Here is a 12,243-nt window from a genome sequence, read left to right on the forward strand (position 1 = left end):
TCAGCAAATTAATGCGGTGCTCCTGAGATGGTTTTAAGAATTTTAAAAAATTATTTAAAAAACACAAACACGACCTATCCTTTAGCCCTAAAGAACCTCACATAAGTTCACTGTAAGGTAGGCTTTTTTGCCCCCAGAGTCTGAGCAGAGAACACAAGCCATGAGTAGAAAACATGAAGATTTCGTTGAGCACTAAAAGGAACAAAACTGTTGACGTCTTAACGTTGCTAAGTGTTCTGAAGTTGCTTAATCTCCTTAAATTGCTTCAATTCTAGTTGCTTCCATTGTGTCTCTAACACCAAAACCCAAACAAACCTCTTCCCTCAGAAGAATGGCGAGCTGAGGGCGGTTCTCAGAGAACCTGCCTGTAACAGGTGGCCCGGAAGGACCTGCCGCGCTCCCGCCGCCGCCGCCTGCACTCGGCGCCGCTTGGGCGCCCCCACCCAGTCCGGCCACTTCCGGCCGCCCCCGCCACGGCCACGCACCTTCCCCGCTCCCCCGAGCTCCCGCGTCCCGGCAGCCTGAGTTGTCCCAGGGCCTTCCCGCTCCCGGTTTCCACTCAGCGCCGCGGGGCCTCAGCACAGGCTGGGAGGCCCTGGAAGAAGCACGTGCCTCTTCTCGAGGCCTAGTCCCCCGGGCGGGAACTCCCGCCGGGCCTCCGTGCGCCCGGCCGCTGGTCCCCGTCTGTCTGAGTACGTGGGCACCGAAGCTTCTGGAAGCCGCCGAGGGGCCAGGCCACGGGGATGCGTCTCACCTAAGTGCCCGCAGCCTCGGCCCAAAGTGTGAGGTTCTGGAACAACCCCGACAGAGTTGGGCCAAATAACAAATGCGACGTAATTGAGCCCCAGGGGGTTGAGTACCTTGCTCCGGAGGGCACACGGTTGTCCGAGCGGGTGCAGAGCCGAATCTCGTGGTTTCATTCCACCGCGTAGCCAAGAGAACCGCTGGGCCGCACAGAACCCGCTTCAGGGAGCTGTGGCGGGAGGCTGCCCAGAACCTCGAGCAGCCGTGGCGGCGGCTGCGTGAACCAGGGCGGCCCTGGGGAAGGCCAGGCAGGGTCGGCTGAGGAGAGCGCCCGGTAGGCCCTGAAGCCCCGGTGCCCAGGCTTGTGCCGCGCGAGCTGGAAGCCTCTTTGCGCCGGCCGGGACTCCCTGGCACGTGTGGGCCCCGCATTCCAGGGGCCCCGGCGCACACCGAACCGGCGCGCTGGGTCGCCCTCCACCGGTAGCGCCGCGGGGCCAGGCTGGGAGGGGCAGTGGCTGCGCCCTCCTCGGGCCTTTAAGTAGTCGGGGATATTGGGCTTGTTGGGTGGGAAGGCGTGGGCCTACGGAGTCCGAGACGGGCCTACGGAGTCCGAGACGGGCCTACTGAGTCCGGAGGGAAAACGCGGCCGAGAGGGCTTCCCTCCAGTCGGGGCTTGCAGCACTGAGACCTAGCTCGGCGCGGGACCCTGGAGGAGGGGGTCATTCTCCAAACCCGGCCTCACGTTGTGTTCTCAAGTCTTACACGGAATGAAAAGAATAGGGTGTGTCGGTCACTTCGCAGGAAACTTTTCGTTGTTTCCTTATTTCCTTCCCGCCCATGGACAAGTTGAGCAGCTTCTGGGCCTTACACCCAGGAGGTTTCAGACCAGAGTATGGACTCTGGGTCTTCTGGAGGATCATCTCACCCCATCCCCACCCCTACCTCTGTCTTCCTCAGGGGAAGGTGGAACCGTCCTTCCGAACCCCCTTGTGTGAGCCAGGAGTCGTCTTCCCCTGCCAAAGTGAAACGCGTCCCTATCGACTTTTCTAGATTTTGTGTTTGCGTTTTAAAGAAACTTAGCAATACGAACAAAGATATTTTGGCTACTTCTGGCAGGGTCTGAGGGTTTAAAGGGACATCTTAGCACGTGGAAGGGATGACTCGGATTCCCCCGGCCTCCGTGAAGCCACCGGGGACAGCTCAGCAGAAAGGAAGGTCGTCTGCTGCCAACATGCAAGACACGGATCGGTTTTTTGTCGTTTTGTTTTCTTTTCCTTTTTGGCTCAGCTCTGAGAGCATTACAGACCTATCCTTTCCCGCCTCCCGACCCTCTTCCCCTCCCCCTCTTCTTTCTGGTGCAGGCAATTAGGGTGAAGAAATCAGTGCCAGGCTCCTGCCTCTGAAGAGAAAGGAATTGCTTCGGGAATTGAGTCCTGACACCTGTCTCTGTCCTGGATGGCGAGAGGGGATACGGGGTCAAAACGCCTGGGGGAAGAGGCCGGGCTGACCGGGAGGGGGGACCCTCCCTAGGAGAGCATTTTTTTGGCCTCCAGCTTCACACAGGTTATTAACACGCGGGTTATTAACACGGGGGGGTTCCTCTTTTTAGTCCCCTCCACCCACCCAAGACCAGGACCTGGGCTGGAAGCAGAAGAGCAACACTGACAAGCCGTTCATTAATTTGCATTTATTTTCGGGAAATAATGTAGATAAAGGGGGCGGAAGGGGACTGCCTTACATTTCAACAAGTAATTTGCGATCTTCACATCGGACAAATCAAATTTACAAATTACTTTCCCACCTACTGGACGAAAAGGCCAAAGCCAAAACTGATATACAGGCGTGGGTCCTCCGCAGATTTCGGAGAATGAAGGTGCACTAAAAACTCACTAGACAAAACAGGGTTGTTTAAAGAGAGAGAAGCCGACAGAGGAATTGGAACCGGGGTTTGGGGCCTGGGTTTGTTTGTTTTTCCATAATGCTGTATTTTTATTTTTATTTTTTGTTTTCTTTTGGTTTTGATCTCTTAACTGGAACTGCGACCCTGTGCTTAGACCTGGTGAAGGGCTCAGTCCTGCGCCCCGGCCCAGACTAGCCCCCTCCCCTGTACCCTGACTTGGCTCTTGCCTTCACACTCCCAGACCCTCCCGATCCTCCGCGCGCAGCTTCCTGAAACCAAACGATTCTCTTTAATAAATACACAGAGGGAGAAGGTGTGAGAGGGCAGGGAAGCTTTGCAACAACTGAAAAAGTAAAAGCGCCATCGTTTGAGGAAGAGAGGAAAGGGGACAGAGGGAAAATATTTTTTGCTTTTGTTATATATATATATGTGTATATATATATGCTGTATATATCTTAAAGTTCTATTTCTTGGACTCTAAGACGAGATATGCTCAGTTCAACCAACAGCAACTAAAAAGTTTAAGTGGTCCCTGGAACGGACCTGACTATATACAGCATTCCCGCCGAAGCGGAAGACTGAGCCAGTTCTACGCAGGGCGGGGCTGTGCGCGAGAGGCTATGGGTGCGCTCCTCCCTCCGGGCCTCGTCCCAGCGCATCCGGCTGGGGAGGAGGAAACGCCGGGAAGCTCTGGTCTGCAGGCGGGGAGCGGGGCTTAGGGCAGCTGAAGGGGCGGCAGTCTGCACGCGAGAAACGCTTAGTGGTTGTTTTGATTTGGAGTAGAGTATGGGTGCACTCCAACAGGCAGACACATGCCAGTTAGTGACTCCAGTGTCCAGAAAGAATAAATTAAAGTGTAGGGCTCAAACAGCAAGTCAGAGCGAAGAGCCTCCGAAGGCTGCAAGCGCATAATAACTGTCCAGAAAGACTAGAAGATGGTGACTTAGGAGTTCGTTAGGGGTTGAGGAGGGGAGCACACAGCTCTCCCATATAGAACTTGTGGGCCAAGCCGAAGCACCGGTCCCCTCTTCCAAGGGGTGGGCAGGGTTTGCACATCCCCCAAGCAAGTGGCACAAAGATGAGGGCGGCAGTGCAGCAATGGGCATCTTTTGGGAGCATGAAATTTCAGGTCTGGAAAAGCCGAGGCAAAGGCGGGCAGTGCAGCAGCAGCAGCAGCAACAACTGGACGGGGACCACGGAGGGCGCAGGTAGTTGCGTTTCTTCTTCTCTTCCTCCCACTCCTGGGCTCACAAGACCTGAAACCTCCATGAGGCTTGGTCCTTATAGTCCAGACAGTCAGGCGAGTTGAAGTTGAGTTTCCAAGCGGAGGAAGCGGCGGCGGCGCCAGGCTCCTTGTAATCCAAGCAGTCGGCAGAGTTGAAGGCGAGCCCCGAGCCGCCGTAGCCCTGGTGATGGTGGTGGTGATGGTGGTGGTGGTGGCCTGAGGACTGGCTCAACGGGTGGTGCGCGTGGGGATGGTGGTGATGGTGGCTAGCCATGGAGGAGGGTGCCATAGGGCTGAGCTGGTGCGGGTGGTGGTGCGAGTGCATGGGCGCTAGATATGAGCTGCAGTCCACGCCGCCAAAGTAGGAAGAGGAGGGCGCGGGGTAGCCCTGGCCATAGCTGCCGCCCTGGCCGTAGGACATGGGATAGGAGGCTGCGGCAGAGGCGGCGCCTGCGGCTACCGAGCGCTGCATACACGATGCGTTGCTAGGCGCGGCCAAAGGCTCGGGCACCGACACGGAAGCGGGCGCTGAGCCGGGCGAGATGGAAGCCGGACTCCAGATGGACGAGGCAGCCGGCGTACTCAACGACGACGGGACTGCCACCGCCGGGTTCCCGCCCAGGCCTGCAGCCGCTGCAGCCGCCGGGTTGGCCGAAGCGCTCGATGCGGAGCTGGAGGACGAGGCGGAACTGGACACAGCAGGCGGCGTGAACTGGCCGCTGCTTTCGGAGCCCGAGCTCTCCCGCACCGGGGAGGACTTCTTCTTGGCTGGGCGGCTCTTGGTCCCGCTCCCGCTCTGCTGCTGCTGGCGGCATTTGGCACGGCGATTCTTGAACCAGACCTGCAGCGGGCCGGGTGGGGGAGAGTGTGTCAGGGGGAGAGTAGAACTTGCCACTCCCCCGCCCCTTGGACCAACACCCGGCCTAGGATCCGCATCCCTCTCCTATCGACGCCTCCTCCCCTGCCTATCTCCGACCTGGCCAGACCTTGCATTCCCTGCTCCTCCACCCTCCCCCATCCTTCTGCTCAAAGACCCTCCTCTGGCAAAGTAGGGATGTGCACTCCCCCCACCCCCAGCGCAACTCTGCCGGAGGGCGGAACATTTGTGTCTGTCCAGCCAGAAGTTCAGCCATCTCTAAACTGATGCTGTTGGCTGCTTCCCAACAGACCTATGTATGTTTGGAGGCCCTGTCTTCTATGAATAGAGCTCAGTAAACTGCGGAGAGGCACAGAGCAGGCCGCGGAGTGGGGGACAGTCCCCGAGTTTGAGGCCGGAGCCCCTCCGCCCCTGCAGGTCAGGTGCTGGGCAGGGCGAGAATTTGGATGGGAGCAGGAGCAAGGCCAGGAGGCTGAACAGAGGCAGTACTCGGGGGACTAGGGAAGGAAGCCTGGGCAGAATTTCGTTGGACTTCTTGGCTCCAAGTGGGGAACCAAATAGGACAGTCATAAAGTTCTCAGTCCTCCTGGAAGGCCCCGGTACAAGACATGGCATTCCTGTTCTCTCGAGCCTCTGGGGGGAAAAAGGCAAGATAAAAGGCCTTTGAGGAGAGTTCTGAGTTATAATCCGAACAGTATTTTCGGGTCCCTTTCATCGCAAAAACAGAAACAGCAAAGCTGGTAGCCAGGTTTTGCGTTCGGCATCCTCTCCGGGCAAAGGAAATGTCTAATCAAACTGGCGCCACCCGTGGGGCGCACTCCCAGACAGGGCACCAGGCTCTGGCCAAGCCCCACTCTTCTATTTCCAGGATCCCCGGGATACAAGGCAAGGGCGGAGGAAGAATTCAGGACCCGGAAGGAAACTGCCAAGTCCTCGGGCGGCCAAAGAGGCAGGGGCAAGTGTCGGGCTCTCAGGGCACGTTACCTTCGGGAGCCTCGCTTGTCCTCCGGCAATCCTAAAAAGCACTTTGGATAGCAAAGGCGACCCGGGGCCAATGGCGGAATCCAGGGCTCTAAGCTAGCTCCTCTAACTTTGGCCCCTCTGCCAGGCCCGGCCCAGCGCTAGGGGGAGTCTGAGAGGGGCTACCCAGCCTGTAAGCCCGCCCCGACACCAGACCCCCATTCCCAGGCCCTCTCCAACCAGCCCCAGCACCCCACCCCCGACCCTGAAGTCCCGCGAGCGCGCGCACCTGGACTCTGGACTCTGGCAGGTTGATCTTCAGCGCCACCTCCTCGCGCATGAAGATGTCAGGGTAGCGAGTCTTGGCGAAGAGTGCCTCGAGCACGTCCAGCTGAGAGCGCGTAAAGGTGGTGCGCTCCCGTCGCTGCTTCCGCGGGGTGGCTGAGGGGAAACGCGGGGGCGCGTCGGGTCAGTGGTGGCCACGCGGACTCGCGCTAGAGGACGCGGACCGGCCCCAGGCAGGCTCTGAACCAGGCCGTTGCAAAAGAAAGCCGAGCTCCGAGCAAAAACAACTCCCCAGAGAGGCCGAGCCTGACAGCCACAGGTGGGAGAAACTGCATGTGTGAGCGACTGGGAGCCAGTGTCTCCGGTACTCCAGGACTGCCCCCTTCCCTGCCTCTCAGAGGTTAAGAAAGGAAGAGAAGTTATACAATCTTTCTTCCTTCACTGCCCCCCTCCCAACACTCTCCCTGGCTGGAAGGTGGGGAAGGGGTGTGCAGAAACACGTCCTGGAAAACACTTTCCGAGGGAAAAAATGGGGGTGAAGAAGTGGAACCTAGAAAAGACAGCCAGGATTCTGCTCAAGTTGTCCACATCGACAGTGCAAAAGTTGGTGCAGGCCACCCGTCTAGAGGACAGTTTAATTAGGGAGGGAGAATCCCCCCTCCTCAGCTCAGCCAGTAGCTTTGCATAAGGCAAGCTCGGCCGTTCCTCTCAGAGCCTAGCAAGTGTCCATATTCCTCATTCAATGTTGGGGGGAAAGGCATAGATCCTTTCTCTCTCCCTCTCTCTCTCTCTCTCTCTCTCTCACACACACACACACACACACACGCACGCACACACACCACCCATGAGAAATCGAATCCGTGGGTAAATGCGCCCTGTGCTGGCAGTGGGAGCACAACGGGAGACAAGGTGCCCGTGTGGCCAGGCAAGGAGGGCTCACGTCTCACATTTTCGCCGCCCCGGCCATCCTCACCGACCCGCGATTCTGCCCTGCGAGCCTGCAGCGTGTCCTGCACCGTAAGCAGACTAGGCAACCGGTTCCCTGGGCCGATCCACGACAAAGTTTGTGCTTAAACCCGGGAGGCTGGGGATCCCCAAGATTTGCAGGGGGCGGGGGCCGGTGCTCACCCGGATAGCCCACGGAGGGGTGTAGGAGGTCCATAGCCGGCCCGGCTAGGCCCAGCCCGTTCATGCCGTATGGGGGTTGTTTGAGGTAAGACATCATGCTAACAGCTGGGTGGAGGCGCCCCGAAGGATCCAGGGGGCCGGGGCCGGGCGCAGTGCGGGGCTCCCACTGCGCAGTCCTTCAAGCTCTGTTGCGTCTGGGGGCCCGGCCTATGGAGACACGAGACACACGGAAACCGTCACTCCCAGCCATCACGGCTTCCTGGTCTTGTCCGAGGCAAGGAGTCACAGGATGGGGAGGGGACGCCGGTTATGGAACTGTACAGGGCGGTCAACTCGGCTCTATAAGGCCTTAGCCCAAAGACCACAGCTTCTTTGAAAAGTAAAATAGTTGGATCATGATCTCCTCTTTTCGGGCTTGGAATGGGCCAGACACTCATAGGGCGACACTAGGAGTGAGGAGAGGTTAAAATCAGGGCCAAGCTTGGGAGGTCAGAGCCTGAACCGCAGAGTCGGCTAAGACTAGGCAAAATTCTGGTCGGGTGGGAACGGGCCTCACATCGCACAAGAAAACATTTGCTCGGCCCCCAGGCGGCAGGAGATCCAGAGCATGAGGCGTTGTTTCAAACGTCTTTGAAAGTGGGACGCACAGGTAGACTCCGGAGAGCCCAGGTGAGGCACTGCGGAGGGCTAGCGGCACCTGAGCCTCTCCAGGACGCATTGCCCACTTGGGAGAGTGCGACCTGCCAAAGTCTCCTCGGCTGGGTCCCGGCCCTAGAGCCTACAGCCGCCCTTCCAGTTGACTTCTCTGTGCCCAGCCGCTGAAAGACTGCTTACCCGGAATCCCACCCACACCTCGACCACAGTTTCAAGGCCAGGTCCCGCAGAGGCGACCAGAAAGGGTCACTGTACAGGTGGCGGTTCTAAGACGCCGCCCGAGGTCACCGGCGCCTCGCCACAGCCGCAGGCCGTTTTTCGTCAACGCAAGCCGGTCCTGGCTGCGGACAATGGGGTCCCGGCCGGGGTTAAAAGGTGACCTGCCCAGCGCCCCAAGTGTCTGGCGGATTTGGGAGGCCTGAGTGCAGCAGGTCCGGTGCGCTCCCCGCCTATCCTACTAGCTGAACCCGCGGCCGCAGGACCCGATCGAGACTAGAGAACTAGGCCTCTGGGGCGTAGCTCGCTCTGACCCGGGCTGGAAGGTCGACGCCTGGCTTCCCCAGCTGCCCCCAAACTGAGGCGCTACAATCAGGGGTCAGGAAGTGGCGCTGGGGGTGTGGGACTGAGACCCCAGAGGACCTGTCGCTTTACCCCGCTTCAAGGAACACAAAGCAGACCTGGGACCCGGGCTAGAGAGTTTAGGGAAAGAAAGAAGTTAGAGCTAAAGAAGCCTCCCGCTCCCGTCCCCATGGGACCTGGGCCGGGAGAACCTAGTTTGCAGGGAAGGCGACAGAAGGGAAAGAGCCTGGGCTCTGGGGCCGAAGGAGAATGGGAATCAGCCGCGGCGACTCATCTAGGCTGCTGCGTGAGTTTTCAGACTTTCTTCAAACTTAGCACTTCAGCTCGGTTACTTCGGAGGAGGCGGGGGAGGGGCGCGGGGCCGCAGCAGAGCTCCGGGGTCCTCAGCGCAGCAAGAGGGGAGCCAGGTCGCCTCCCAGCCCCGCCCACGTGCCGGGGACCTGGGAAGCGGGGACCCGTTTGAGGACGGGGAGGCAAGAACAACCGACGCATTCCCAGAGTCCCGGGCGGCTCCCGGCTTTCTCCTTACCTGCCCTCAGCTGCCGGGGCCGCTCACCATCTACCTCGCACCCTCACACGGACCTTCCGGGCAGCCAACCTGCAAAACAGAGCAGCACAGGAATTACCCGCCGGGTTGGGCGGTTGGTCTAGGACCCCCGGATTTCTTTCTTTCCCCAACTTCCCTCCTCCCTTTCTCTTTCTTTCCAGTGGCTTTGTGCGTGTCCCTCCAGGTTTCACTTTATTTCATACACACACTTTGTTTGCAAAGCCCTACACGCTCCCGAGACACTGCCTCGCCCAGGACCGCGCCGAGGGGCCGCAAGGAGGAGGGTGGGGGTGAGAGGGGCAGAGCTGGGAGGTGGCTCGAGGTTGCCGTGGCACTCCGTGCAGCGTGGAGGCGGTGGGGGCTGGGGAAGCCCCGCAGAGGCACTTCGGAAACTAAATAAATCAAGCGATTTACCTTGTCGGAGTGGCTTGTCTGGCCGGGTTGTTTAGGTGATTGGAAATGTAGCCTGATGAAGATTGATCACCTTTCTAATGCCCTCCCCGGGTATGTGAACGCGAGGTGAGTGCGTAACCGGGCTAGGCTGCCAATCCCTGGCCCCGCGCGGGCTGAGTGACAGGGAGCCGGGCAATGGCAGCACGAGCCGGGGGTTACCTCCGCGCGCCCCCGCCCTCCCCCGCCCCCTGCACCCCGCCCTCACCGCCCGCCCGCCCGCCCCGCCCCGGTCGCGCGCTAACTCCGGGGCTCGACTGGCGGCAAACGCGGCGCAGAGCGACGCGAGGAAGACGAGCGCAGCGCGGGAGCCCAGGCCGTGGAGGGGGACGCCGGTCCCGAGGCCGCCCCGGGGCTCCCCGCCCTTCTCTTGCCCTTTTGGCGCCCTGGAGGGAGTGGCAGAGGGAGGCGAGGTGCTGGAGAACCGGTTCTCGCTCTCTCGCGCGCCACCCAGCTCGGCGGCCCGGTGGGCGCGAGGACCCGGGAGCCGCGGGCTGGAGGGGAGCGGGCCCCCGGCCCCTCTCCCGGCGCCGCGGGCCCCAGTGTCTTCATCCACCGCGCCACCATCCGCAGAGGGACGCCGCGGGCGGCTCGTGCTGGCACAGGCTACTTTGCCGAGCGCGGGAGCAGCTCCCAGTGCGCAGATCCCGCCTCGGCGCCTCAGGACTCCCGCGCCTGCGAGCAGCACCCGCAGGGGAGGCACGGCCACTTACCTGCTCTTCGGCGTCTCCTGGTGTTCCCAGTACCCACGAAAGGTGTTTGCAAATCCTAAACGCTTCTTTTGAAATGTTGGAGCGCAGAGTCCCCTCTCCCTTACACACACACTCTACTTCTGAATCGAAAGGTTTGGATAGGAAACTTTCTCTTTCACACTGTCTCCTTCCCGTTCTCCTTTTACAAGGGACAATTTGGTGGAAAACGTGGCCACAGACCCCTGCCCTCAATTTCTTTCCCACATGCCGCAGGAGCCTCCTTGAAGCGATCTCCCCGGATCGTTCGTACTGGCGAAGCCCATTTCCCAATCGAACAAACTTCTCAAACACGTCTACCTGGATGGACTTGTCAAAGCGCAAAAAGAAAAGTGTTTTCGCCCCAACACTGAGTAAGGCAATTCTTTTAAATGGCACCTCCTCCTGAATATTAGGCACTTTACTCCCTTTCGAGGAATTCCTACCGCTTCTTCCTAATCCCCCCTCCCCTCCACCTCAACAGGCGGAGTGAAAAGTTTGAACAGGAGTAAGTGTGAGGGCGAGTCAAGGAGCCACCGGGCGCTTCGCGGTGGGGAGCGCGGGCGCTGCGGGGCCGCAAGGTCGGGCACCGAGAGCGGACCAGGCGCGGGGCGAGGAGGTGGAGGAGAAGGAAGGGGGAGCCCGCTGAGTGAAAAGGGGCCGCGGCCGCCGCTCTTCAAAGTGCTTCCCCCTCCCCCAAGCGACACTTTCCTTTGGAGTCCGAATAAAATACGGTAACAGAATATGATGGAGGGCACACTGTTTCCTTAACTGCTTCTCAAAGAACCCGGGAGATCTTCTTAGGACCTTTAATAAGGCTTTGGTCGGTCCTTTTGTTGATCTCTCAAAATCAACTCCTTCTAATTGAAGTTGGAGCTGAAAGCGAGCTAATGTTCAAAGAAAGTGGCCGCCAGGCTAACGAAATTACATTTTTTTTTTTGACGATGAGGGAACATCTAATCAAAGGGGCAAAAGAGGAGGGGTGGGAGTGGGGAAGTATGAAGGAGAAAAGGTTTTACAAGATCCTTCTCTGGTTCACAAAAGTCGGCGACACGGGCGCTTCTCTCCAGAACAAAGACACCGCGGCCCATTCACAAAAGGGAGAGAAAGAGAGAGAGAAAACAATAAAAGAACGGGAGAAAAGTAAAAACATGAACAAGAAAAAGACTTAACAGGAAAAGAAACTGCGCAGAGCGCAGCGCTGACCCGAGCGGGGACACACCTTTGGCTCGCGCAGGCCCCCGCAGGGAATAGTCCGCGAGGCCCAGGACTCCGAGTCCCCGAAATGTGCAGAGATTTAAGGAAAAAAACGAAATACACCCCCGCTTTCGGTTCTGGGGAAAGGCGCGGGCTGGAGCGCACTAGTGTGAGGGGGAAGAGTATGCCGGCGCCCTGGGGTGAGCTTCGGCGGCACTGCGTCCGTAGCCTGGCGCTACCCCGGCCGGGGCCTGTGCGCTGTGTGCCTGGGTTAGCCCTCCCAGGCCTGGGTGCGTGCCCTGTCCCAGTCCCGCAAACTCTCGCACTCCCGCCTCCTCCCGGCCCCGTTTGGCCTGCAGCTGCGGCGCTGGGCCGAGGTCCGGCGCGGCGAGGTGGGGCGGCAGTGCGCGCTGGAATGTGCTCAGGCGGTCCCCAGGGCCCGCCAAGCGGGAGCCGGGCGCTCTCGGTTCCAGATGCTGCCGCGGTCTCGGGGAAGTTGGGAGGTATCAAGTAGCACGATTTTTTCCCCCCTAATGAGAGTATTTATCTAATCCCAAATTGCAGGCGAATTTTTTTAATGCTCAACCCATAAAACCCCGGGATTAAGAGAAGAAAAAGAGAGAAGAGGGGAGAGGGAGGAGAGTGGAGACGGGGGAGACTGAGATGAAAGTTTCTTGTATGTGGCGTAAAGGACTGAGGCGGCCGTCGCTAGGCAAATATCCAGGTGGGAGACGCTGGGCCAGAAGCCTCGACCGTTCCAGCAACGGCCGCAGCTCGGGGAGGGGAAGAGGGGGCCTCGCCCGGGGAGGGCCTGTGGACTCAGCTCGAGGGCCCCGGGCCGGGGAGGGGGCGTGGGAGCTGGGCCCTGGCTTTAGCATCCAGGTGACCTCGAGGCCGGGCCAGACTCTGGAGGACACTTGGGACAGGGGGAGGGGTTTGGCTCCGGGGCCTTGGGATCCTGGCCAGGGG

The 12,243-nt window shown here is 59.5% G+C and overlaps 1 protein-coding gene across 2 annotated transcripts; it reads right to left on the reverse strand.

Moving 5' to 3' along the window:
- Positions 1-2,411: 2,411 nt before the first annotated feature.
- Positions 2,412-11,560, reverse strand: OTX1 (orthodenticle homeobox 1). Of its 2 annotated transcripts, none has more exons than XM_067704923.1 (5): positions 10,063-11,560; positions 8,882-8,950; positions 7,120-7,326; positions 5,996-6,147; positions 2,412-4,710 (listed from the first exon to the last, which is right to left on the reverse strand). In XM_067704923.1, the coding sequence occupies exons 3-5, from the start codon at positions 7,214-7,216 to the stop codon at positions 3,892-3,894; spliced, it is 1,068 nt and encodes a 355-aa protein (XP_067561024.1). In that variant the 5' UTR covers positions 7,217-7,326; positions 8,882-8,950; positions 10,063-11,560; the 3' UTR covers positions 2,412-3,891. The 2 variants fall into 2 exon arrangements, with proteins under 2 accessions (XP_067561024.1, XP_067561023.1); XM_067704922.1 differs by lacking the exon at positions 10,063-11,560 and adding an exon at positions 9,314-9,507.
- Positions 11,561-12,243: the final 683 nt, after the last annotated feature.

The sequence above is a fragment of the Pseudorca crassidens genome, chromosome 14 (genome assembly GCF_039906515.1).
Source record: "Pseudorca crassidens isolate mPseCra1 chromosome 14, mPseCra1.hap1, whole genome shotgun sequence".
NCBI lineage: Eukaryota > Metazoa > Chordata > Mammalia > Artiodactyla > Delphinidae > Pseudorca > Pseudorca crassidens.

Coding starts and splice junctions, on each gene's coding strand:
- OTX1 (XM_067704923.1), bottom strand. CDS start 7,216: ATGATGTCTTACCTCAAACAACCCCCATACGGCATGAACGGGCTGGGC. Junction 6,148..7,119: donor CCCCTCCGTGGGCTATCCGG/GTGAGCACCGGC, acceptor GTTTCCCCTCAG/CCACCCCGCGGAAGCAGCGA. Junction 4,711..5,995: donor TGCCAGAGTCCAGAGTCCAG/GTGCGCGCGCTC, acceptor GGCCCGCTGCAG/GTCTGGTTCAAGAATCGCCG.